A 26,103-nucleotide genomic window follows, 5' to 3' on the forward strand; every position below is an offset into this window, starting at 1 on the left:
AGGAGATCGCACTGGAACTATTCGTGCTGTGCATTAGCGATTGTGGTGTGTCGGTGTTGCGTATACTTCTCGCCTTTCAGAACTCGCGAAGAAATAATAAGGAAAGCTTGTGTGGAAGCCTTGTTTGCGTAACGTAGCATTTAGGACGCAACAATATTGTGCGTTATTAGCTCTGCCAGTCACTGTAACCCTGTTACGCACCTTTTTCTGCGACTACTGTTTTCTCATACTAGTCAAGCTATACTGCATTAAATGAGCATTTTCGACGCAATGTGCATAGCACCGAGGACACTGAACTTGCCGTAGTTAATGTACTGGTGCGATTTGTTATGTGTATTGTCTGCGGCGCAGTAAATATTTTTACGAAAGAGTAGCGTCGTCTGGTGAACAGCTGTCGGTTGTGCACCTCGTAGTGCACCTCGTATGTGACGCGTTTAGCGCAATTTACGAGAGAGAGGAAAGAAGAAAAAACAAAAGAGGATTTTGAACTAAAGTTGGGGATATAACTGACGAGGTGGCCGAATTGTTTGTAATGAAACGTAGCACCGTGACAGACGGAGTGGTTATGGGCTTGCAAGCGGAACGCTGGTGTATTGACGGAAGAAAGACGACAATTGAAGTTTTATAGGACAAGTAGAAAGAAAAATTTCTCATGTTCAAATATGTTACTTGAAGGCGCTTCCGATATCATGTATACGGTGCGCCAATATTAAACTGGAATACTAGATTTCTGTCTAAAGCTTGTCATTAGCCTTGTGCCCGAGCTGAAGCCTAAGAAATAAGGAAGTTCCGTGAGAAGGATTCCTCAGCTTGAGAAATGAGCAGCTGTGAGCGAGGTTGTGACTTACAGATTAGCAGGCATCGTTATTTGAACGCTAACTGCGCGCTCGCTTTCATATCGTTGCAACGTGCACGCGGAAAAGAGTCATCGTCGAGACCAACACTGTCAGCTGCTTAGTGAAGCAGCGAACGTGGAGCCGAGCTCTCCCCGCTGGCGTCTCTTCGCTATTGGAAAGAAGGCTCGGAGGTTGCTGCTTTCATTGTGGCCACGCTTCGCTCGACGAGGTCTATGCTTGCTCCATTTCGACACTTGCTAATCAGGCGCTCGATTCGATCGGGGACTGTTGCGCAGTTGTGCTCTCGTAGGGTGCAATTAGGTGCGTGCGTGCAAGCCGGCGTCCTTAGCAGTCGTGTAACATCTGCGTGTCCGCGTTCAGGCTAATCTTGCAGCGAGGTGTGCGCGACTCGCACACGCCAGAACATGTGTCGCCCACATCGCCGCGCGGTTCGTGGCGGAGGAAGCGCAGCTGCGCTGCTTGGCGAGGCGCGTCGAAGGCGGCTTCGCCATTCGTTAACCGCACAATGTTACGCGGCTCATGGCGTGCGCCGGAGAGAGCGTACGATGAAAAAAAAAAAAAGAACAGTGGGCGCTTCTACACGCTGCGTGAAACAGTATCGCGTAGTCATGCAGTTGACTCAGTTTTACACCCAGTACTCTGCCATCGAAAGCACGGTAAATAAGTGCACACAGCCTATTAAGGAACAGACGTACGCGAATCAGGAGCGTGAGTAATCGACAAGTGTCGTCGAGCTCTATCAATTTACCAGTTTGTTTCGAGACAGCTCTTTCTTTTTGTCTTGATTTCTTCGCTGTTTTTTGGAGGAGCATCTTCGGACGTACTTCAGACTGTCATGCGTTCGCCCAGATTTACTTCCTGCAACAAATTTGCCGTGCGGCGAAGACAGCTTTCTGGATCGAGCTAAAGGCGCATGTTTTGTTACAGAACATCACGCGTACGCTTTGTAATCGAACATGTAGAGCACACTCCATTGAAACACTCGGTGGCGGAGTTTCGTTTCCTTCGGTTTCTTTCACGCTTCGCTTATCAGCGCGTCTCCGCAGTGGCGCCTCTGTCGTTGACACGTGCGCGCACGTTCGCACGCATTGGGCGCTCCGTGGGGCCGCGGTGCCCCGAGGGCGTTTTTCAGTCAAGCAGGACTCGCTCGCGGCTCCCGTTGAAGTTTGCAAAAGAGGTGCCTTTGTGCGTTTCCGTTTTCTTGCGTAATTAAAATTCTGTTTCCATGGCGAGCTGTTCCCATAGCGAGGGTGGAAGGTGTTCGAAGTATGTAGCGAGAAAAAAAAAAAAAAGTGGGACCGGAAGAACTTTGGAGACATCCTTGCTAGTAGCATACGCGCTGGTCAAAACTTCGACTGCGCGCATGTCACCGGCGTGTGTATAGTGCCGAGCTAAGAAATCGACGGGTTGTGCTTCGTTTCTTATTATTTCCTGCTCGCCTATTCCTTTGAGCGCGTCTGCTTCGGGTTCCGGGGCCAACCAACAGGTGCGAATGACAGACGCTCCTTGCACGTATTTCCAATCGCGCTTATTTTTTTTTTTCTCTCTCTCTCTCTCTCTCTCTCTTCTATTTTAAACGTTCCCTTTATCTCTTCACTAGAAGCGCTCCTGTGCATTGCCTCAGATCAACAAAAATGGAATTTGTGCGTCAGAAAATCATCGTCGCAGTATAGGTGCACCATAAAAGGTAAAGGGGAGGGCGCCATGTATGAAGGTGAAGAAAGCCGAGAACAACGCTCTTGAAGTTTTTATCACGGCTAAGACCCATAAGCCTAACGTACCTTTCAGAGCTGAGACAAGCACTTGGCAGCACGAAGCTTTTAAAAGTGACTTCAGCATCATTTGTCACCTCTAAAATACGATGACCCATTTTTTCTCCCCAATTCTTGTGCATTGGTATCGTTTTTTGAATGAGCATAATCCTGCGCGTGCCACTCGTTGTCGCATTGACGTGCAGGACTTGTACTTCTCCTTACCTCATAACAAGTTGATGCAGTATGCCAAGCAATGTATAACAGAAGATAAGGATGAACAATGGTTTCTTAGTAACTATCTTGTTTCTGTTGAAAGTTTCGTGGAAATTCTATCATTTTATTTGGAGTCCTCGTACGTAGGGTGGAACTGTTTTCTTTCTTTCTTTTTAAGAAAGCAGGAGTATGTACTGGTTCTAGCGTTGCCCCTGTTCTCGGAAACATTTTTTTTGGCTTATTGTGACAGCCTTTGACGTACAATGAAGAGTCGTTGATGTATTAAAGGTGTTCGAGGAATGCGACGAGGGCCTCAGTTTCGCGTATGAACTGCCTGTTGAAAAATAGCTACAATTTTTGGACTTGAGAGGTAGCTTTAGCTCGGGTGCTCCTATCTAAATACATGTAAAAGGAGATTCCATTTTTCTCGGCAACCACTGCTCCAAATTTGGCGTGGTTCGTTGCATTTAAAAGAAAAACTTAAAATCTAGTGACTGTTGGTCTCGAATTTTCGATTCAGTTGGTCAATTTTTTTATGAAAATTTGGCAAGAAACACAAATTTTTAGAAAACGATACTATCAAGTTTACAACTCTAACTCAGCAATGAAAATGATATCATAATTCTGCGAACTGCATCTAATAGTATATCTAAAGCGGAAAATATTGACATGTTACATATGAATCTGAAAAAAATTCAGTAATATGGAAATACAGCTTTTGCAGAACCCTTGTACACAACCCAACAAATTCACGTAAGATATAAGTTGACATACAACATTTTTCCGCTTTGAATAATCTAATGGCTACTGTTTACAGAACCACGATATCTGTTCTTGATGCAGCGCTATTAATTTGTAAACATCGTGCTTCTATTTTTTTCGAACTTTCGAATTTTGAAAATTTCTTTAACAATGTTCAGGCCCTAAATTGAAATTCTGCTTCCAACAGTCACTAGAATTTAACTTTCTCTCTCAAATGCAACGAATTTCATTAAACTCGGTCGATGAGTTACACCAGAAAAGTGTTTCTGTGTTTTACATGTATTTGAGTAGGCCGCGTCGGAGTTGGGCCCGAGCTAAAGCTTCCTCTTAATGTTCGTATTTTCTGTAGCACACCACATTTGCTGGGAGTATTCCCTTGGGGCAGAGAAGCCTTTATTTTCTCTTTGATTACTCGAAAGTAGTCAAAAGTGGTCTTTGCGTTTCTTGCACACACTCGTCATTGTTTAAATCACGACTAAAGGAAGCAGGGAAGAGGAAGCAGGGTACCCTATCGGTGTTATCGCAAGAGTTTGTGAAAAAGTGTCAAAATTAGGTGAAGGCATTCTGAAAAGACCGATAGTTGACGATTATCCTAAAATGGGAAAGAATGTAGTTTCACATCCTTATGTGCATAAGCTAGCACACGGGTTGAAACACGTGACAAGCCGGTATACACCAGAACACCGTGAATTCAAAGGTCGCGGCCATATTCATGAGCGCCGGTCGCGCCATCTATCCCAAGCGCCGCGAAGTAGCAGGCCTGGGCTGCCACGCCGGGAGATGCGACTCGGCGCGAAGGCGAAACTTGGGCTTTTTAGCTGGGCGGAAGGCGTGTTTCGCGTTTTTTCTAGCCTGTCATTTTCGCTGTCTCGATTAAATCAAACTTCAAGACCTCATGCAAGTCCGCAATGGCCACACTGAGTGATGTGCAGACTTCAGAAGCGAATGCATCGGGTAGGTACGCTATTACGTTTGTACAAACCGCGCGCTATATGCTAGAATAATAATAATAATATATGGGGTTTTACGTGCCAAAACCACTTTCTGATTATGAGGCACGCCGTAGTGGGGGACTCCGGAAATTTCGACCACCTGGGGTTCTTTAACGTGCACCTAAATCTAAGTACACGGGTGTTTTCGCATTTCGCCCCCATCGAAATGCGGCCGCCGTGGCCGGGATTCGATCCCGCGACCTCGTGCTCAGCAGCCTAACACCATAGCCACTGAGCAACCACGGCGGGTTGTATATGCTAGAACACGTGTGAGCTTTTTCGCACGTAACCTGTGAAGGAATTTACAGCACTGTGTTGGTGCCATATATTATTAAAGCACGCAGAACACTGTCATCTGCACTTTCAGTTTGATCTTGTTTGTCATGGTCTCTACTGGGTTGGCCGCGTTTGGCAACCAACTGGCGAGGTCGTTTGACTGCCTGGTTAGCTGACGCCTGCCCTTCACCACCTGCACATTGAAAACAAAATAGATGTTATAGTAAGAAGGGCTGTAGTTCTTTCCCATGCCATCACTGTTGCGAAGATATAAAGTCCTCTCAAAATGAAATAGAAAATACACCAGGCCAATTGTATCCTGCAACCACTTAAGAGTACAACATTCAGAACAAAAGCCTACAGCACTCGAACAAGCAGCATATGATGCTAAACCTTCACTCATTGGAAAATGAGGTACTACAGTAGTTATAATGTTCAACTACATGTGCATTCAAAGCCCGTATAACAGGGTGAGCATGAGAGATGCAGGTGTTGTACAGTTGCACAAACCATGACAGGGCACGTAAAATTACCATCCCTACTTAAAGCTGCATCATCAGGACCCCTTTGGTACAAGACAACAACCGCACCTGCATTCCAAGAAATTAGCCCCACCAACTGCAGCTACCTGGTAGCAGACCTGTTTCGCTTGTGTGAGGCCATCGGATTGTTGGCGCTCCCTTAGAAAAGAAAACAGTAAAAAAAACTAGTGAGAACGATCAAAATTTTGTTACAAAATACAAGAATAATTAAGCACCCTATTTTCCTCGCCATATGAACGGAAATATTTTGCGCTTTGCCCCGCATAACAGCCCGCACGCAGTTTAGAGCTCAGGAGGCTCAAATGAATTCGTTACGAATGACACCTGCAACACCAGCTCGTAAAGCTAGGTGCGCTGCAAGAACACCTTCGGCGACGAGTAGTCGTCGTTTACGTTTTTGTGGACGCATGCTACGTGACGCGCAGACTTCGGCTTACTTTCACTAGCAATAACGCTCACCAGCAAGGCCTACAACTTGTAGTTCACGCTTAATGGTCATTCCGTGCACCAGCTGCAAGTATCGCTAACCGCAAACTCAACTGTTCCGCTTAACCGTCGGGAGCTCTGCCTGAATGAAAACACGAAAAGGCTTGCCTTTTTGTTCTAGCCAAGGCGAAGCACCGGCGCGGGATTCTGCTCTGTAGGCTTGTTGCCCAGAAAGTGCTCGGAGCAAACCTGCGTGTTACACGTATTACGTTCGTAGGGCGCAAAGTTGAACGTGGCACCAAAATATACACAGATCGAATACTCACTCGTGCATTTTCACTGGGTTGGTAGTTCTTCCCATTCACTGCAGCTATCCACCTGTGGCGCAGCTTGGCATTCTTCATTGCGGATGGAAATCGGCGCAGGCTGAAAACACCGCACCGGCACGATTCCCTTCGTGTGTTGTGCTCTTCGCAAACAGCGCTAAGCGACCTGCTCCTTTTCCGCTGGTTGTTGTGGCATCCAAACACGACGCAACGATGCCCAGATGACTTCTTGTACTTTGGATCCGCGTGAGCGGGCACATTTCGCACTTTGGAGTCCTAGAGCTAGCGCTAGCCATGTCTGCTGGCCGCCGGCGAACACACTTTGGCAGCCCAGAACAAAACGGCGCAGGTCGACCGGGCAATCCGGGTGCGAGAGTATGCGTTCGGTTAGTCTGGGTGCGAGACTAGCGTGTTCTGGTCTATAAGGTTGATGTTGTATTTAGTGTAGGCCACAAGCTTGGTCAGATTTGTCCAGCCGTCGACAAAAAGATGAATGGAGAGGTACAATCGTGCAGGATGCTCTCTAAATCATAAGAAATACGCGCCCTGCAAAATTAAAGTTGCCTATAGAATACCGTGCTCTTCTGGAAAGGTTTACATAGATCAAACTAATCGATGTCCAAATATCAGGATCCAGGAACATGTGCTCAGCGGAAAGAGTGGCAATGGTTCAGATTTGGCGGTTCACTGCCGCACGAGGTTGTGTGAGCACATCGTTTGATAAAACAGATTTTGTGCCAGCATAGTGCGCAAGAAGGAAGAGAAGTAATAAAAGCTTTTACATCTTTTTGAAAGGTGACAGATGCGTCAGTCAACCTTCGATAGTTCTGTTACAGGCAGCAGTGTCATGCCTACGGGCGTGCATGCGAATCAGTTCTTGATTAGCCAGCCTTGGAGTTCCCGCGTATATGATACTTGTTCTTGTGCTCTCATGAAAGGGTGGCAGTTCTCCTTTCCGCTTATTTTTCTGCTTATTCTGTTTCTTTGAAAATAAACTGTTATAGCTGCGAGCCAGCGCCCGTGCTTGTCGCTTCTTTGCTCGTCCGTCTTTTTAGCGCAGTTTTTTGTTAAGATGGAGCCACACAAAGTCACCCAGCTCTCAGTTTTGATGATTGCCTTTTTTGCAGTTTTACTTTCTTCATCTTATGACGGTCACGTACTTTCCCATGAATCCTGTCCGTCCATTCTTTCACTCGCTTCGCCGCTCGCAGTCACGTTTGATTCAAAGGGAAATGAGAGATTCAAGAGGCACTTAGTTGTCCTTGCGTGGACGAATGCGAGACCACTGCAGCCGCGTGAGCGGAAGTGCGACGATGTCCGGTGGCGCCACCGGCGGAGTCACGTGACTCGAGCTGGCACGTCAGAAAAAGCGTCGCGACGTCACTTGGCCAAAGGTGTTCGCCAGAAGGTGCGCACAACGCAAGGTCGAGGGTTCGACTCCCAACGAAGGTCGTAGTTCGAGTGCCCTAATGAACTATCCCTTAATTAACTGTACATAAATTAATTACGCATTCATTAACCCCAAAGGTCGTGGGCTTGACTCCCACCAAATGTTGGAGGTCCGTCTACCTTAATTAACTGTGCGGTAATTAACTCAACTCAATTAACACCGAATGTTGTGGGTTCGACTCCCACCAAAGGTCGTGGGTTCGAGTGCCTTAATTATTTCATAATTAACTGCGCCTTAATTAGCACGACATGTCGTGCCTTCGACTTCCATGGAAAGTCGAAGGTTCCACTGCCTTAACTCCACCTTAAGTAAGTATGCCTTACCTGCGCCCTAATTAACACCAAAGGTCGTGGGGATGACTCCCACCGAAGGTCGAGGGTTCGTAGCTTTTTTGGACTATCGTGTGGTCATGCCAACGACGCCGGATGTTCCCGCCTCTTGAGCCATTTGTTACTTTCGCATTAATAAATTCGGTAATGCGCGTAACAAGGTTCCGTGCCGGACAACTCCTGGAGCGCAAAGCGGAACGGGTGTCGCCGGACAGGTAAGGAGTCTCCCGTCTTGTCCTTGGGCCGAGTTGGCTCGGCTCAGTCCGCAGGGAACCTGTCACGGTCCAGTTGATACACAGACGCCAGAAACAATCTTGTGAAGTTTCGAAGTAATCTGAAGTGAGTAAATTACTGGGCGAGTTGCACGCGCGCGGACATCTTCGTCACCGGCCTCTGCAAGGGCGTTTCGTGGAAGCAAGGAAGGGAACGAAAGAACAATCCAGGGCCCGTGTCTAGGGACCGACAGTCAGAGACAGGCGGGAGTCGGTGCTCTGTCGAGGCCCCAAGCCTGCGACAATGTGGGCATGTGCGCGCGGTGTCGGCGGCGCTGAGTCGGTTCTCCTGCTACTTCTCGCGCTTATGCGGTGACACCGGGAACTTGCTTCGAAAGAGAAAGAAGATATAAAACAAAAGAAAGGAATAAAGCAATGATGTTAAACCTGCAAAGTGTCTGGTTGGCTGCCTACCCCATTCGCTCGGGGAGTGGAATAGAAAGGTGAGAAAGACAGCTGAACGAAAGATGGCTGCGAGTGCACACAGACGTGCGCGCTGGTCCGACGGTCTCGCAACGCACTTTCCGCCGTTTGGGCCAGCTTTTTTTTCTTCGTGGTGTGCCTTCACTGTGTGCCTTCTGTGGTGCATTCTTCTGTCGTTCTCTCTGTGCCGGAATGTTCGCACAAGAACGACCGCTCACCACGTTTCGCTGCTCCACTCCCAGAACCGGACGTGCCCTCTCTTCTCGTGGGCGGTGGAAGCCCTTCACGCACTGTACTCGGTTTCTCCTTGCGAGGTTGTTTGCGCCCGCGACACTTTGTCCGTCCGCGTGTCTAGCTCGCGGTTTCGCCGCTATACGAGGCCGGCACGGCGTTAGCATGGACGTCCGTCTCTCGGCACAAACTCAGGGCGCGCCCTTTCGATGTGTCGCGTACGGATTGGCTGTGGCTGAGCTTTGGATTGTGTGTGTGTGTGTGTCTTTCTTTCTTTCTTTCTTTCTTTCTTTCTTTCTTTCTTTCTTTCTTTCTTTCTTTCTTTCTTTCTTTCTTTCTTTCTTTCTTTCTTTCTTTCTTTCTTTCTTTCTTTCTTTTGCGCCGGGTTCGTGCACTCCACCACGTCATCCGTTCTCCTGGACGCTGTTCGGATCACCGAGATGTGTAGAGCTTAAGCTGATGTTCCAGGTTTTTATGTTTTGCTGATCGTGTCCACTTTCTGTAGGGCATCGCAGCTCCTTCTCTAGTTTTGTTCATTTTCTGAAGTTATTTGCTTTAAGGAGGAAGCAAACGCTGTGCGCGTTTTGACAAAAACGTCAAGGCGTTGGCATGCGGCGCCTCGCTCCCGCTCGCCGTCGTCACCCTGCACGGAGTGATTGCCACGCACTCTGCGTACCTGGACGCTTTGTGCGCAACAATATGTTGAGCAGCGTAGTAAGTAAGGACTCGCACGGCAACTGTAAAAATAGCACATATTTGTCTTCGCTAATCAACTACCCAAACCTCTGCTCCGTTTAAGCCTCCTGCGTTTACGCTGGCTTTTACATTGCGAAATACGTGGCGCCGTCCGTGAAAGCGCCAATGTCCGCGCCCTCTCCGCTTCGTGAACGGGAGACTCGCTCGCCAGGGTCCGTGCAGATGCTGCGCATCTGTTCTCTCGTCTCGGATTGACAAGGAACCGCGAAAGCGGCACCGATGTCGGTGCGGCGCCGCTGATAGCCGCCAAGGCCCATTGGTGGTGATCCTCAGGAGGACCTGTCTCGTTCTCCCGAATCGGGAGGTTGTCATCGTCCTCTGTCGTACCCGGACGTCGTTGTTATAGTCGTTCGTAGACCGCAAGGCGTGCCTCGGCAGCGTTATTCGTATTTTATTAGACTTTCAGCTAGATCTTCAACTACCGGTAGCAGCTACCGTTGAACTTGTTTCTTTTTTCTTTATCGTATAATACCGCGCTTTTATGCGCATATCTTGTCGTCTTCGTGTCAAATCCTCATCGTAAGAAGCTTCCATGAACCGGTTTTCCGTTCTTTCTCCTCGTTAGCTGCCCTTGTTCTGCGCGATGAGACCGGGCCGATCGATTCCCAGCTCCATGTCGTCGTCTGCACCCCCTCTGCCACATGGCCACCCTTTTCTTTCTCTGGCGCTGCGGTCTAACTGTCTTGCACAACGTGGGAATGACGACGTGTCGCTCACTTCGTTCGCCTCGTTCATTTCTGGTTATTCCGTGCGTAAGGTTTAGCCGTTCGGATGTCATCCAGCTGTTCGCCATCTTTGGATTGTTTGGGCTTTGTCTGATAGCGCGTGTGCTTACCGGTGCGCGGTCAGTAATGTTCGATTTGGCTCGCCGTCCTTACGAAAAGTGCATGGAAGCGATAGGAAAGCGGGATGAACGAAATGGCGAAGGAAGCAATGAATGAATGAACGAAGAAATGAAAAAGAGAAAAGAGAAATGAAAGATCGAAGAAAGGATATGACGAACGAAGAAAGAATTTCATGGCAATGCGTGCACGTGGCATGAATATGAAGGTTATGGCTGTAACAGAAGCGAATGACGAACTCAGACGGAGGAGCACATGACGAAGCAACAAAATAAAATGAAATAAATAATATGATGAAATTGAAGTAAGCAAAAGAAAAAAAGGAATCAAGAAAGGAAAGTAAGATTGATAGAAATGCGAGGTAATAACGACTGAAATGAATAAACGCGAGTAATATTGTTGAGAGGAATTATTGTTCTGGAACGAGATCAAGCCCTCATCTTCATCACTAGCCCTTTCAGCACTTATCTTGTCGTCGGCTCTTCTTCACCGCAGTTAATTCTATCATTTGCTTGTTTTCCTCCCGTTCTTTGTGCTGCCGCTGTATGCTTGAGGGTTTGCACGTCACAAAGATCACTGATCGTCCTTTAATCTTCTTTTTACGTGACATATACTCTTTGTCCTGCATAGACTTTTACAGGGAGTGCGTTTCAAGGCGCATACAGAAGTACAAACGCATAGCCGCATAATGCATCAAATTTACAACAAGCATTCCTTTGTGCCTCGTGAAGAGGAAAACGCCCGCCGAATGGAGACAAAAGGGAGGTGCTTACTTTCACACTTTAATAGACATAAAAGTACCACTGTGCATATCACCACTCCTGTATATATACTGTATGTAACTGTCTACACTGCCCCCTTTGCTTCCGCGAATTCAATTTTTTTTTCAACCCAAGTTCGTACGTGGAAGTGTGCTACGGACTTATGAGCTTCACGTTGCGAGCTCTCGATGTTGGCTAGGCTAAATGTTGATGTCGTTCGGCTACGCGCACAGAAGGGCGACCCGTGGGGATTTGATTGCTAGTCCAGTGTAGCCATCCGCGGAATAATTCATGGGGCGACAGCGCACTCATTATCCGGCTGCAGCCCGAGTGTTTTTTCATCCACTCATTCGTAGCACGGATTGTCTGTCGGCGGTGCGTGGTTGAGTGGAACATTACTCGGCGACACGTAGGGGGAATATCAAGTCAAGGTGCATGGATCACCTTCTTGGTGAGGCGAACAGGCCAGTTTAATTGCAAGACGAGCCAGGATTGACGCTCGAAGGAAAAGCGGGAGGCGACGCTGCTAGGACATTTCGTTACTATACAGCGTCCTGTGGCGTCATCGGTCTGGACGGTCTCATTCATCGCTAGATCATTATTTTTTTTTTTTGGTACGGAAAGTATGCTCGATAGCAAAGATAAGCTCAACTTAGCAACTTGCGAGAACTTTTTAAGCGTAAGTATAGCTTGAGTATACATACAACTACTGAGAAGTCAGCGGCGTCGCATTGATGCAATTGGCGCAGTGCTTTTGGTGCGACATTTTAGACGAGAATTTTCGCCTTCGTTGCCGCGCTAATAATCGATCCTCTTCCGCCAAGGAAATAAGAATGTAGTTTCTGAAAGAGTAATCTGGCAATCAGTATAAATTCGTTGGTGCTTCTCTGTACATGTTTCTTTAAGGCCTCCCTATGATTGGCCCTTGAAATATTACGGTAGAAAAAAAGAAACACCCTTTTTACCGCCTGTCCTTCTGGCCATCGTTTGTCCATTTTTTTTTTACTGCCCTCGTTGCGCATATACTCCCTTCTCGTGCGTGGGCGTTTTCTTGTTGAACAACATTTGTTGTCACTTTCTTTTACGGCTCTTTTGCATCCCGATTCCACGCACCGTGCCACCGTAACTGCTTTGCCGCGAAGCTGTTTTACGCGCTTAGTAAGATTGTCAACCATTCCTTGCGTGTGTCAATTTCCTGCATACATATTTCCTTTGTTTCTTTTCCCTCTTTTATGCCTGACTTTTGTTGCTGCTGTTAGGAGAACCTTCTAGCGTTTACGTCGCCTGTCGATGGTCGCGGTGGCCTCTCATTTTCTAAAGTAAACCAACTCCACCCTGCGCTGTCCTCGGCACATTATTTTATCTTTGAGAGAAGGTCTCCCCATTTGTGAGTATTTTAGTTCTCGACTTCATTTTCTCTCACGTTACGTTGTCCTGCATACGTTATCGTGTCCCTAACATTTTTGTAGCTTCGGGCCTCATTCTGTGCTTCTCTTTTTCATCTATTCTTTTTTATTTTTTTTGTCGCTTCTTCTGTTTTGTCCGGCCGGCCTGCGCCAACCGAACGGGTGCTCGCCGTGACAAGACACGACTCAAGCTCGGAATTTTGTTCTAGTCTTTGGGAGCTATTTGCTCTCTCGGTTCTTTTTTCCCTACGTATGAATTGTGTACGACGAACCTATCGTTGTGTCTTGTTTCCTTTCTCGCGGCTCCGGCCCACGACGAGCCAGAGCCGAGAGTGGTCGGTTGCTTTTCTGGACCTCCAAGTTTCAAATTACTGCTTAACGCTGTTATAAGTTGGTTCCCGTCCGTGAAAACTTCGTTCCATCGAAGGAAGCCTCGGAGCGTTCAACGCGGTTCTTGCGGTCACTGTGGGTTCCTTGCTTGGTGCCGCGAAAACTTCGATAGACGTTTAATGGACAATGCATATCGAATGGGGACGGCGGGTTTACTTGCTACAATTACGATATACTATATAGCGCGTGCTTTACACTTATTTACTCGTGCAGAAGCAGGGTGAGATGCACAGTCGAGCGATTATAACAGCCGACCGCTCAGCGCCTTCCAACGGGTCGGGGCGACCGGATCAGCAAGGATCTCTCGCTGATCGCGTTTGCTGACCTCGTCTGCTCGCGCCGTTCGAAGGCGCTGACCGGCCGGCCATTCGACGCTTGCGCGGTGCTGTCATAAAGAATCGGTCGGCTGTACGCTAGGTACGCCATCTGAGGAAAAAGGGCAGCCTACTTCCTGAGCCAGGGCACGTAGAACTGCATTTCAAATGTGCTATGGGCACTATTGCGTACGCAAAAAACACAGTGCTGTACTCCTATATTCGCGGAACCCCGCACGTCGTGAACTTTTCACCGTACCTGTACACCGTGGAATTGCGCCCGTCAACTGTAGTTTCGGCTTGGCTTGCCCTCTATGGTGGCGCATAACCACTGCGGGGGGTTGGCCAAGATTTATGTTGTATTAGGAAATTGCTGTTAATACTGGAATTGGTTAAACTGTTGCGAAGAAATGAATAAAAAGTAAGATATGTAAAACTTAAGAAAACCTCCCTGAAACAGCTATTAATTCCTCCACGGTTGGGCAAACGTTCCTGTGGTAGTTTCCAAGGGAAAGAGGCTCTTAGAGAAAGAATATTCAGAATAGAAATATTTAAACGAAGTTGGCTAAACTTTGATTCTAAAATTATTTTCAATAAACGTGAAAAGCGGCAGTTTTCTGTCTATTACGTCATCTTTTTTTAATCATTACATACTTTGCTTCGCTCGCGGTGTTTGCGTCAAGATTCACCGCTTGAAAGACGAACGCAAACGCGAGAAAAATGCATTTCTCATCTGCACTTGTCTGCTGTTGGTGTGCAGTACTTTTTTCGTAGTATCCTGAGCAAACAAGTTGTAAGCTACATACCGCCGGGATCGTCGTTCATGTTTCTTTCTCTTCTGCTCATCTATCCATCGGTAAATACCTCGAACACTGTGGACTTAGCTGGTTAGAACATGGCGGATTGGCATGTTTCTCAGAAGGCCTGGGGTATCTTGATGGGCCCCACTGGCGACCGTCGTCACACCCCCATTGAAGCGACGCAGGTCATGTTGCTTTTCTTGCAGTATTATTACAAATTGCTATTCAAACTCACGTGTTCGCAATAGAGTGCCGAGTTAAATGGATTTTATGTCACCGGCAGTTCGCCGAGCTTGACTGATAAGAGCCAAGGTCCGCGCTCGCTCCAGATTGACTTCATCTGCTGGTTGCCCTTTTATTGTGACATTGGCACGCTGTGCTGGATGCAGCTAAAATACGGACCATGTGCCTCCGGATGGCACTAAAACAACTTGCGTGTGCGTAAATAATGTATATATTTATTGTGTGCGCCGATGCATAGACGGTGAAATAGTGCCATCATTACTGTGTTCGCGAGACAAGTGTCGCAAGCACGAGCTCCATTTTTATGTTATTACGTGGGAGAAAAGAGAGAGAGAGAGAGAGAATAGAAGGACAAAGAGTAGGATTACGAGAACTGCAACGATTGGTCTTAAATGCGGAACAAGCACTTACTGCTGCTGAGGAAGTTGCCGCCGCTTTTTCTGTTCTTAAAATATGTAAAGCAGCGCAGGCGCGCACATGGGAAATAATGAAAGGCGTTTCCTTTGATTTTGTTCCTCGCTTCCTCTGATCTCCGTTTCGGCTGGTCCTGCTCGTCTCCCGTAGAACGTTCTGCGGGATCTCGCATGTCCCTCGCCTTCCTTCATTTCCTTCCTCCTGGTGAGGCATTCCCCAATCGGGTCACTCGACGCGGAGGGAAGTGGGGATGTAGGGGAGGAGACACGGGCGATATCCCGACGCCTCGTCGTCGATCGGGCCACACAGGATTTGCAGTGGAGCGATCGCATGAACCGTCTATTGACGTGTCGTATCTATGACTACTTCATGCCGCCCTTCTCCGTCTTCTTCGGCTCCCTCCGTCTCACCCCATTTCTTCCCGTCTCGTTTCCTTCGACATTTGCTCAGAATCCCGAAAGTGGAGCGCCTGACACGTGCCTGCTCCCCAAAGTTTTCCTTACTTCCCTCTGCCGTAGTTCCTCGAGTCCCGCTTACGTGTGTCTGCCCCTCGGGCAAAGGCGTGACACGGTCTAGGATATCGCTAGTGCACGTACACACAAAGATAAGAAAGAGAGAGAGGGAGAGAAGGAGCAAAAGACTTAGATACCATGGCAATTAGGAGTCGATGGTTTCAAGTGGATGGGGATTTCGCCGTCTTTATCCTGGAGGAGCTTAAATGTACGTAAGTGTTTCACTCTGCTGTAAAGTTAAATCAGGAGGTTTGGAGTTTATCACTAGCCGAATAATGACAGGAGACGTAGAACACTTAAGACAATAATAAACAGTTGATAGATGCGCTTAGTACGTGCTGTTCTCATCTCCGTGCTCAACTTTGCAGCGCTGCTTGTTAAACACTGCGCTATACTCAAACTGACGTTTTTCAGCTGGCACAAGCCTTGTCATGGGATGTGCAAACTCACGACACGTAATTCAAGTAGCAACTTAGCGCGATAAAAACACGGAAACAAGAAAGGTGGACGAGAAAGGTGGAAAGCGCTTGTCCTTGTCCACCTTTCTTCTTTCCGCGTTTTGATCATGCTAAGTTACTACTTCAATTATGGACGACCAACTAGCCCAACAATCAACTATTCTACACGACACGTAAACAAGACTTTCTATAGCGGCCAAGCTGTCAAAAATATTAACTTAGATGTGTTTGTCTACTCATACTTAATCTTTGTGTGAATGATGAGCCAGGGTTTGGGCGCTTATACGCTTATCTCTATAATCAAATGCAGAAATGCGCAACTCCAGTGGGCTTTGTACCCTAACTAAATCACTGCCAACTGCAGTTTTGAGTGCCCGAATCGCCGATACGTTTTTGCACTCGCACGTGATCTCGATAAGAACCCCCGCCACCTCCTCTTCTTTTCCTTTATTTGACTCACGGAGAATTTTGCGAGAACTGCAGTGACGAATGAGGCAACGTACACGATTGGCCTATGCCCTAGCAACAGTAAAGCTTCCGAGGTTGATGTATAATTTTGACTGGAGAGCCAGCTGAACGGAAGAACAGTATCATAGAAGGTGAGTGCATTCGCCGCTAGTATCTCTCAGGTGGCCCGTTTCCGCTAATGCAGTCACTAGTCTGTCCGCCGTAACCTCTGGGTTTTCAAAAATGCACGAGCTGGCCCAGCTATCCCCATTGGCCGCGAGGAAACACGTGCGCTCAGCATGTCGCTGATTCAAAGAAGAGGTATAGCGCCTGCGCACGCACATTCAAACATGGAAGATATATTCTGGTACGCAACGCCTTCTGTTTTATATTTGAAGAGCCCACGTCTTTCATTGGGCATTTCGTACCAATGCGCTTCGAAAAGGTCTCAGGATTTTGCGTTAGTGCGCGATGTTTTCGCGCACCGCCAGAGAAAAATGGAAGGACTGGTCATCTTCCCTTAAGGGAGTGTGTTCGTCCATCTTTCAGGTCTCGAGTTTTTAGAGTTGCCTCTTACCTCGATCCGTTAAGTACGATTTTATGCGCTGCTTCGGGGCCTCGTCTGAGCTTAAATCTCAGCGGTGCATTCTAACGCTCGCCGAATGCTTTCCACGCTTCCCTACGCCAGCCTCATTCCTTGCTTTTGTTCGTCCTTCTGTGTATAAGCAGTGGCTTTTTTCATCCCCACAGCTGTGAATTTTTTTATTCTTGCGTAAGGAATCATGCTTACTTGCCTTCTGCGATCCGTTTCGGTTCCGAGCTCTATGACTGACTGACATTGTGCATGGGTTCGTATACTAAGCAAACATTTGCTTTCGTGGATTAACGACAAAACGACAAGTGCATTGCAAAAATTTTGTGCAGTTTCCTTCAGCTCAAGGAAGGCGTACAAGCTCTAACGCATTTATTTGGCTGTCGTTCCAAATATTGCAGCTTTCCGAAATTCCGTAGTTTTGACACACACTTGTGTGCGTCCTTACGGGACTCCCCTTTCTGTAACGCCCTGGCTGTTTCCGCATTTCCCAAATTTTCAGGCGCAAGGGAAGCGGGAGGTGTCTGCAAACCTCTTCCAGAGCTTCGTGAATTGCGTTTCCATCCCCCGCTATTCCTTGTGCCTGATACGACTTGACGGAACGGGACAGCGCCGCACGTGTCTCCTTTCTCAAAATGGGAGTCGATTCCGCAACTCCTCTTGTTTCACAAAACAGAAAGAGCGGAAATGTGCAAAGAAGCGGGCCCTCTTGTCCGATTCTCACTTCCACGTCTTCCCTCAGGCGTCGCGCGTGCGGAAGTGACCTTTCCCGAATCACCCTCCCCCTTCTCTTTTGTTCTTATCCTTCTTATCCGAGGTTCTCACTGTCGGTATTTCCCGATGCTTGAGGCGCTCCCCCCTCCCCCTATCGTGCCTTTCTCCTTCCCATTGGGACGACTGAGAAGTAGGGAATTGCGCACGCGCATTTGAGGCAATCCCCTTTCCATTCTCTTTTTTGCTCCCTCCGCGGCGGAGGCTGGGGGATCTTCTCGCGGAAAAGGGGAAAGCGGGCTGAGCGACCCCGTGCCGGGGAATCGAGCCTGCTACAGCCGACCGTGCTGGAGAGTTTGCGGCTCGCCTTTTTCTTTCTCCTCGGGCCTTCTTCCCTTCGTTCCCTCTTTCCCCATCTTTGTCTCTCCCCGAAAAACGTCGCCGCAGGGGCGGCGCTGCCCGTGCTCCATCGATCCGGCACCCCCCCTCGACATCGCGACGACCGGCGCGCGCGCCCGTGGTCTCGCCGCGGCCCGGCGTTAGTAGAGCGCGCTGCGTCGTCGCCCGTAGGACTAGATTGCGCGTGCGGGTCCCCGTTTGTGCAACGCCAGTACACGACACGAGCAGAGAGCATTCGGGAGAGAGAGCGTCGGCGGCCGTGCTACTCCCTCCTTTCGGCCGCGGGCGGCTAGCCGGACCGTACGGGCTGCTGCTGCTGCTGCTCCTTCTGGACCGTTCGCCAGTGCTGCTGTTTGCGGCGACGTCCCTTCTGGGCGGAGCGACCGAGAGGCGCCGCGTCGAAGTGCCCGTCGTCTATTGTCCACGTCGTCGTGCCGTGAAGGAGCGCGGCGTTCCCTGACTGCCTCAACTGTGCGCGTCGTCGTTGTTTGCTGCTGCCGCCGCTTTCTCATTGTGGTGTCATTGGTGTCGTGACTGCGGCCCTGCTTCGCGCTGGTGGTGCCTGTCGTCGTGCCGGCGCGTGTCGGGTGGTGTTGCTTGCGTCGTTGTGACGCGACGCCAGCATCGACCCGCTTCCTTTTGTTTCTCGGCGACGGTGGTCAGCGGAAGCCGGCACGGCTTTGCTGTCACGCGTCTTTACTGTCCCGGGAGAAGAAGGCGAGGTTACTGCGTCGATTGCTGCTGCGCGCCGAAGGAGCGTAGGGGACGATTTCGAAAAGCATCGCCGTCGAGTCTGCTTTGGTCGAGGTCGCTTACGTGCTCCTTTTTTCTCCAGCGTTGTTCCGCCTTTGTTGTGAGGCTCCCCTTTTGCGCGTGTTTTCACCAGATCCAGAGGAGCGACCTGTGCGGCGCCGCCTTGACCGATGGTCCTTGCCTTAACAACACGGTAGAAGTATCCGGGTGTCAAGGAAGTACTGCGGGGCTTCTTCTATATATACTTGTGCACGCTTCCCAATCATCCCGTTGGCCCAGCGACGCTGTTCAACGCTTGTTGGGCGTCGGCGGATGTGAACATATGGAAGCTGGCGGCCGTTGAATGTTCGACGCACCGCATATCAAACACACTCTTGTCGATGTAGCTTCTAGTGGTGCCTAACGAGAGAGCTGCAGGACGTTCACTGACCATCTCTTTGATCGTCTTAGCGTGCTTGAAATTTGCATTGAAGTTTTAAAATTTTTTCAACCTACCTGACGTAGTAGTAGAGTTTTTCGAGATTTCCCCGGTGTTCCTGGAATCATTTTTTGATGGTACCTTTCGCTCAATACGTTTAAATAGCTTTAGAACTCCCCTTACACAACTTGGAACATTTCCAAGTCTCGCGGTCGGGGATTCGATTGGTGCCTCGAAAACCTCTCACTGTGTGCACAGACATCAGGAAGAACCCCATCTATAGAAAACATTCTTGTTCCAAACATCCGCTCAAGACAGAAAGAGTACGTTACCTCAAAAGGCCCCGCACGATTTCTTCCGAGCAACTCGTGCAGATATTAATCATTCCTCATTAGCAGTTCGTCTCAGCCAGCACATATCGAGAACTTTTTCCATTTACCAAGTTGTTTGAAAAGCACAGACATATATGATGTACCGACCTTAGAGAAAAACAAAAGGAGCTCGGAATAGATCTCATCATAAACAGGTCTATATGTGGGATGCTCTCCTTCTGTTATTTGCTGTAAACTTGAGAAGTGCCAAGATATATTTTTCAAGTCGATTTTGATGGCGAGTAATATTCACGGTATATTTCTTACCCTTTCTTACCCATAGTTTCTGTCGAGAACAGCTGTTGCGCAAGCACGTCTTGTACCAATCGACATGACTGTAACCGTGGTAACGTCTGCCTAATTGAAAGCGAGCCAGTTGGTTCGTTTTCATACAGCGGATACGTTCGTCTTCAGCGTTCGGAAGGCTGCTCAGGCTTCCCGAAAGGCCCATATCTGAAGGCTCGGAAACGTCGAAGGAGTTTTCGCTGGTTGGCGCAGGTAGTTGACGTCTAGGCACTTGGAGACATTGGACGAAGATAGTGCTGTGGCAGCTTGCGTCTAGACGCAGAAGGCCGTGTGGGCCCTTGATCCTGGAAAATCCTGTGGGCATTAGCACAGCGGTTGCAGGGTGCGCGGTCCATGTGTTTCGCGCCCGAAGCAAGCAGCAGCGTCGCCTGAGCCCTCGCGCGCGAGCGCATGTGGTCCCCGTGCCAGCACCGCTGAGACATCGCGATACGGCCGGTCGCGGCCGCCGTTGAGGAGCAGCCGGTGGCCGCGCGTCGCCGGCGGCACGCTTCGTTGGCGGCCTGCAGGAGGAAGAAGCCGAGGAGACAGCGGCGCCGTCGTAGGGGACCCGCCGCGGCGCTCAAGGCGTCGTCCCCCGGGGCCTCCGAGACGTCCACGACGACGACGACTTCCTCCTCCTCGGCCGCCGCTGCTCCGCTTGTGACGTCGTCGTGCGCCTCCTCCTCCTCTGCGGCAGCGCCTCCCGTCTACGCTCACCCCAATCCGGCGGTCGTCGGCGACCTCAAGGAGGACCCGTGCGCTGCCGTCGCGCTCGCCTTGGACAAGTGGTGGGCGCCACCGGCTGCCGCGCCGCCGCCTCCCCCTCCGCAGCTGCTGGAAGTGCTGGCCGCCGCGGCCGCCGCCGCTGGCACGGACGCCGCGTACGTGACGCCGCTGCACCACCATCACCCGCACCACCACCACCACCACCACCTGTCTCCGCACCAGACGAGACTGCTGGGTGGTCCCGCGGGTGCGGCCCCACCGGCTGCCGCCGCCGGGCCTCCTCCGCCCCCTCCGCCGCCGCCGCCTCCCCCGCCAGGCGTGGTGGCAGCGGGGGCGCCCACCCCGCTGGGACCCGCCGCGCCGCCGCCGCCCGAGCTACCCTGCCTGCTCCTGCTCGGCTCGCCGCCCGGATCGGCCGCGGCGGCGGCTGCTGCCAGGGGACTGCAGCACCGGTTTCCTGCGGTGAGCGTCGCCGCGACTCGTCGGTGTGTGTATGCGCGCGACCCGCCCAGCTGAAAGCACTTCCTTCGGCTGCTCTATTTCTGCGCTGTTAATGTTAGCTCTAAGCGTTTGTTACTGGGACCTCGCTGTATCGGAATGGTGCGAGGAAACCGATGAGCAGGCGTATACTGCACAGGCGACATGCAGCGCGTGCTGTATGCTGCCTGTTTTCCTACTTTATTTTCCGTTTCTACGATATTCCTTGTCCAGATCAACTAGATCAGACCTTCACCCTTCCAGAGTTCGAAGCCGTGCCGCTGTTGTTGGTCGCGTGGAGCCCAAACATCTGCTCCGTGCTTGTTTTCTTGGCTTGTCCGTCTTTTGCACCTCGAGCACGTAGTATGGAACTGTGGGCAGGTGTATGTGTGCACCTCTAAAGCGTCCTGCCTTTCTGTCACCTATCGGAGCAACATGCGGACGTAATTAGTTACCGGACATTTGCCGAAGTTTACTGTAGGTGCTAAAGTGTGTTCGTGTAAAGGCCGTTGGCCCAGCTGAGTCTCCCTGGTTGGAGTGCGCGTGCTTCCACTTCTCGCACGGTCACGTGTTACGAAAAAAAGCGGACTCCCCGCTTCAACTGAAGAAAAAAAAAACGTTAAGTATAATGCAATCATGAAAATGTCTTCCCGTTTGCCGCATCTCGGAGAGCTTCATTAGGGAAATAGCGAGAGAGTCGTGCAAGAAAAAAAAATACAGAACAGCCTAGAGCAAGGAGAGGAAAGCCTATCCATTAATCTTTCTTGCCGGGCTCGTTGTCAGATGTGTGCGACTTTTTAACGTGATGTGCAGTGACGCCTGTGTTGCTCGCGTGTAAAGAGAAAGAAGAGCGGAGGAGGACGGTGGCGTACATCGACGTGATGATACGTATGAGAGACGGCGCGCCGCGTTTTGTGGCAGGTCGCCTTCCTTCATTTCCGACTTTCCGTTTCCGGTGCGCGGTGGTGGATAATGCGTGTCTGTCTGTGCGTAGATGACAGCGTAACAAGTGCCCCTTCGTTGCCCGTAGCACTCTGTGTACGCCCGGCCAACTATATTCCGGCTATCTGTTTTCATTTCCTTACGTACAAGCTCTAGGAGGTACGTAAGGGCCGGGTTGAGTTAAGCAGAAAGAGCATGATTACATCATAGTTTCGACGGACTGCGTGACTCGATACATATATTGCTAAAGCTTCATTTGCACGCACGCCCAAAGAAATATTTGCGTTCTTTGGTGCTTATCTGGCCCTTTGACAATAATCGTCTACCTGTTAGTGTTCGCAAAACGCGCTAAAGACGAACACGAAAGGAACACATGCGACAGGACGGGCGCTCAACTTCCAACTAGCATGTATTTCAAGCGATCATCTATTTTATGCGTTCCTTTCGTTTCAGTCTTTAGCGCGTCTTATGAACCCTGTCAAGGTGAACCAACTCGCCCAAGTATTGTTGCTACCTTATTGCTTTTGCTAACGCTGTTCTCGCGGTGCCTTCAGGGTCACGAACTGAAGGTTCGCGACCTGTACCGTTCGCGCGTATAGGCGTCACGCGGCGTTCCCGACAGGGAAGCAGCGAGCGCAGTAAAGGAAGTGCACGCAAGATTAATGGCTATCGCTTTTGGTGAACACAGCGCTCGAGTTTTGTCCTCTTGCAATCCTTCTTCCTTCGTCCTTGTTTTTTTTTTATCTTTCTTTGCGCACTTCAATGCTTCGCACTGCAGCGATTTTACACCAACCAACTCGCCCACATCACTGTTCTTATTCAGAACAAGATAAGCACCGAAGGTTGTAAAAATACCAAGTGTAGACCCGATGAAAATGGCCATTCCACGTGCTGTGCTGCTCAGGGAGGAAATGAACCCCGCTTTCCACTTTGGTCACATGCCAGTCTTTCCTGATGATAAAGATTTCTTTATTTATGCAATACGGTCATGTGCTCAATAAGCCCAAAGAAAGGAATGAAGGAGTGAAATACGAAGCGCCGTCCTTTCGGCTCGTCGTCCGTCGACGTCGCACACCTGTGTCCGTATGCCAGACACCGCAGCTTTACATGGAGGCCATAGTGTAAAAAGAAAATGAAAAGGTTGCAGCTCTTTTTGACGTTCTCGTCGACACGACAGCGGTATCAAAATGCTCTCGTTGGCCGCGTTTCTCAATTTAAGTTCGCTACCGGTGGCTTATTGACGAGTCCTCTAGGTCGTCCTGGTGACTGTTATTCTGTCTAAACAATGACGAACTGTGTCTCAGTAAATCTGTGCAGCAGCTCTGCGTCGGTTACTTGCTGTTTGTGTACATGATCGTGGTGGTGTGCACAGGCGCGCTATCATTTGCGAGTGTAGCGTTATTCCGATACTCGTGTCTGTCTGTCTTTGTGTTACAATGGCTTCCTCGAGCTACAGGAGCGTCTAGCCTGGTGGTGTTCAGGCAGGCAAGTGGGGCACCTGAGTTTCGATGTCGTCGCCATGACGTTAGCGGCTCGCTCCGTTTCTGAGGTCGCTGGGGTTTCCACGAGAGAGCGCTGCTTAAGATGAGCGCGCAGCACTCTAGCTTATTGAAGAATCATTCTTTTTTAATGGGTAACACTATCGCACACTTATTCTTTTTCCTAGAACGACGTCGACAAATTTTGTTTTGTGTCGTGACGCTACGATACTGTGCATGATGCTTGGTCGGTAGTACGGTAGCTAGCTGGGCGGGTCGATACATCTGCACCATTATTAACCATTATTAACCATTATTATTATTATTATTATTATTATTATTATTATTATTATTATTATTATTATTATTATTATTATTATTATTATTATTACTTACGGCGCGCACTAAAACACGGACAAAGAAGAGAGACAAAACACGAGCGCTGTGCGCTGTGTGGTCCATATTTCAAAACTTGTTTCCCAACCATTGTACTTGATAAGTTTGATCGTTTTACGTACTAGATGTGTGCGGTAGAGCTTCTGCGACTTCGGATCGTTCAGTACCTTAAAAGATATAATAACAATAAAGCGAGGAGAAGACGCGACACTGCCGTGTGTCTGCGAAACCGCTTGGCCGCTCAGAGCCCACGGGATGGAAGTGGGCGCGGATGCCTCCATCCTCGTCGTCGCTCTTCCGTACCTCGGGGATCGCAAGATTGCTTCGTACGCCGCATCGTCAGCATCGACATTTTCTGCGATACGCATTTGAGCGAGGACACACCGAATCCTGCTCGTGATAACTTTGTCCCAAGCTCTTTCCCTGTTTGCAGGCATTTTGCAGACTGCATACCCTACGAGAGACGACCAACCGTATTGTCGAGAAACGAATGTTGCTGGAGCCAATGCTTCGATACGGGGATTTGTCGGAACGTTGGCCTCACTGTTGGTGATCACATCAGGCCTCCGCCTTACTGTGAACTTCTTTCTGTCTTGTATGGCCGCCTATATAGATGGTACCTTATTAGTCCATGGAAACGATTGTTAGTGGATGTAAGCCCATGTAACGCCCACAGGCATTTCATAGACGAGAGTTATCGAGTCTTTTCTGTCCGCTTTCCGCGCGCTCAGATTTCCAAGCGACCGACCTTCGCAAAAATCTCCAGATCCTGCATGTGGAAAGTCAATGAGCGGTTTAAGCTGTCAGGGTGATCTTTTGTAAACGTCGCCTTAGAAAATTAATTTCCGCGAGCTATATAAATCAGTGGAGAGAGAAGAGAAAAAGGAAATGCAGGTAGGTCGACCAGCTGCTGCCCAACGCGGGGGAGGGGTAATAAGGCGAGCGCTGTGGAGGTTCTTGGCATGATGTTCGTGGGGAATGGACGCGAGTTTCCGTGCCGATATAAATGAACACGTAACTGTGGTCGCCGCACGTTGCAAAGGTGATGGAACATAAAAATGGTATGTGCAGGTATAAATGGCCACAGCTGTGTTCTCCGTATGTTGAAGAGTTGAGAGATTTGTAGCCAGATACTGTTGATATACTAGCTTATTTCGGAAGCCGTTATATGAAAACGACCCGCCGTGAGGATTAAATGCGAGACATGATGCTTGTAGCATTCTATTGGAACGTCGATAAACTTCTTGCTTACTGTTAATAAATATTGAAGTGTATAATGCTGTCAAGCCCTTGAGGGCAGCCGCTCCGTCAAGCTGCTGTATTCAGCAGCTATTTCGCGGCTGTTCCTTCCTTTTAACGAGAAAAAATAAACGTGGCATTATATCTGACTTCATCCGAAGTTATGTCAACCTATATTCACTGGATGCATGCAAATCGCTGGATATAGGGCGCTCAGTATACGTGTAAGGCGCTTCGTGATCATGGTGTCTGCAGCTAAACCAGTAAATATACGGTCTATAGACCAGCTACATCAGTAGCTATTTCTCTGTATGGTCTATGCGCTTTAGACCATAGACTGTACATAATATTAAACAGAGGTTCTTTGGGCATTAGTCAAATACACGCACTATCTCTTGACAGTGTCAGCCTGCGGACTTTAACCTTTTGTTTTTATAAGCTTCTGCGTATAGACTTTCGCCATGCTGTAGACGCCTGCATGGTTCTTGGACTGTATAGCAGCAACCGCTTGCGCGAGCCTAGTACGTGCTGTAAGGGTTGAGGTCGGGCATGAAATAGATGGTAGCTGGCCCATGTCGTCGTCCAACTCATCCACGCTGAGGACGTTGTTGAACGGAGGGACTTGTTCTCATCGAGAACGAGGAATATGGGATTTATTTACAATGTCTACATGAGAACGTTACAGTTCATCAGTCTAACATGACTGAAAGAGAATGTTCACTGAACAGCCGACAACGGCTGCTTAAATACACTCTGTCCTCCCTAGATCCCTAGGTGAGGGAAAACGGCCGTTCAACCTTCGACCAATGGGAGCGTCTAAAGTCATTGTAGCCGACCCGCCTTTGGAGGGGGAGTGTTTGCACACTCACTTCCGCACAGGTATCACTGAACACGTCGAGGTGAGAGGGTTCTCGCAGACAGAGGTCTTGACCCGAGTAGGCGCTTCTTGGTCCTAGAGTTGACCCTGCAATCAGTGGACGCCGCGTCTGTCCATTGGTTGTGACCTCTTCTGGTGCCCGTGAGACCGCACCGCAAAACATCTCCTTCCAGGAGTTCCCCCGCTCCAATCAAACCGTGAAGGCGACGGCGACTCCACTATCAATACTTGGTTCGCCGACCG

The 26,103-nt window shown here is 49.4% G+C and overlaps 2 protein-coding genes across 6 annotated transcripts in view; both read left to right on the forward strand.

Moving 5' to 3' along the window:
* The window catches only part of LOC135898265 (RNA binding protein fox-1 homolog 3-like), a 571,669-nt gene that overhangs the window by 194,784 nt on the left and 350,782 nt on the right, over nt 1–26,103 (forward strand). The gene's annotated exons all lie outside the window — the stretch shown is intronic.
* Nucleotides 1–26,103, forward strand: part of LOC139048699 (WAS/WASL-interacting protein family member 3-like) — a 227,648-nt gene that overhangs the window by 65,122 nt on the left and 136,423 nt on the right. Inside the window, exon 4 of the mRNA XM_070523195.1 lies at nt 20,165–20,913. Coding sequence (XP_070379296.1) covers nt 20,165–20,913 — 749 coding nt within the window. The remainder of the gene's footprint in view (nt 1–20,164; nt 20,914–26,103) is intronic.

Source organism: Dermacentor albipictus, chromosome 8, assembly GCF_038994185.2.
Source record: "Dermacentor albipictus isolate Rhodes 1998 colony chromosome 8, USDA_Dalb.pri_finalv2, whole genome shotgun sequence".
NCBI lineage: Eukaryota > Metazoa > Arthropoda > Arachnida > Ixodida > Ixodidae > Dermacentor > Dermacentor albipictus.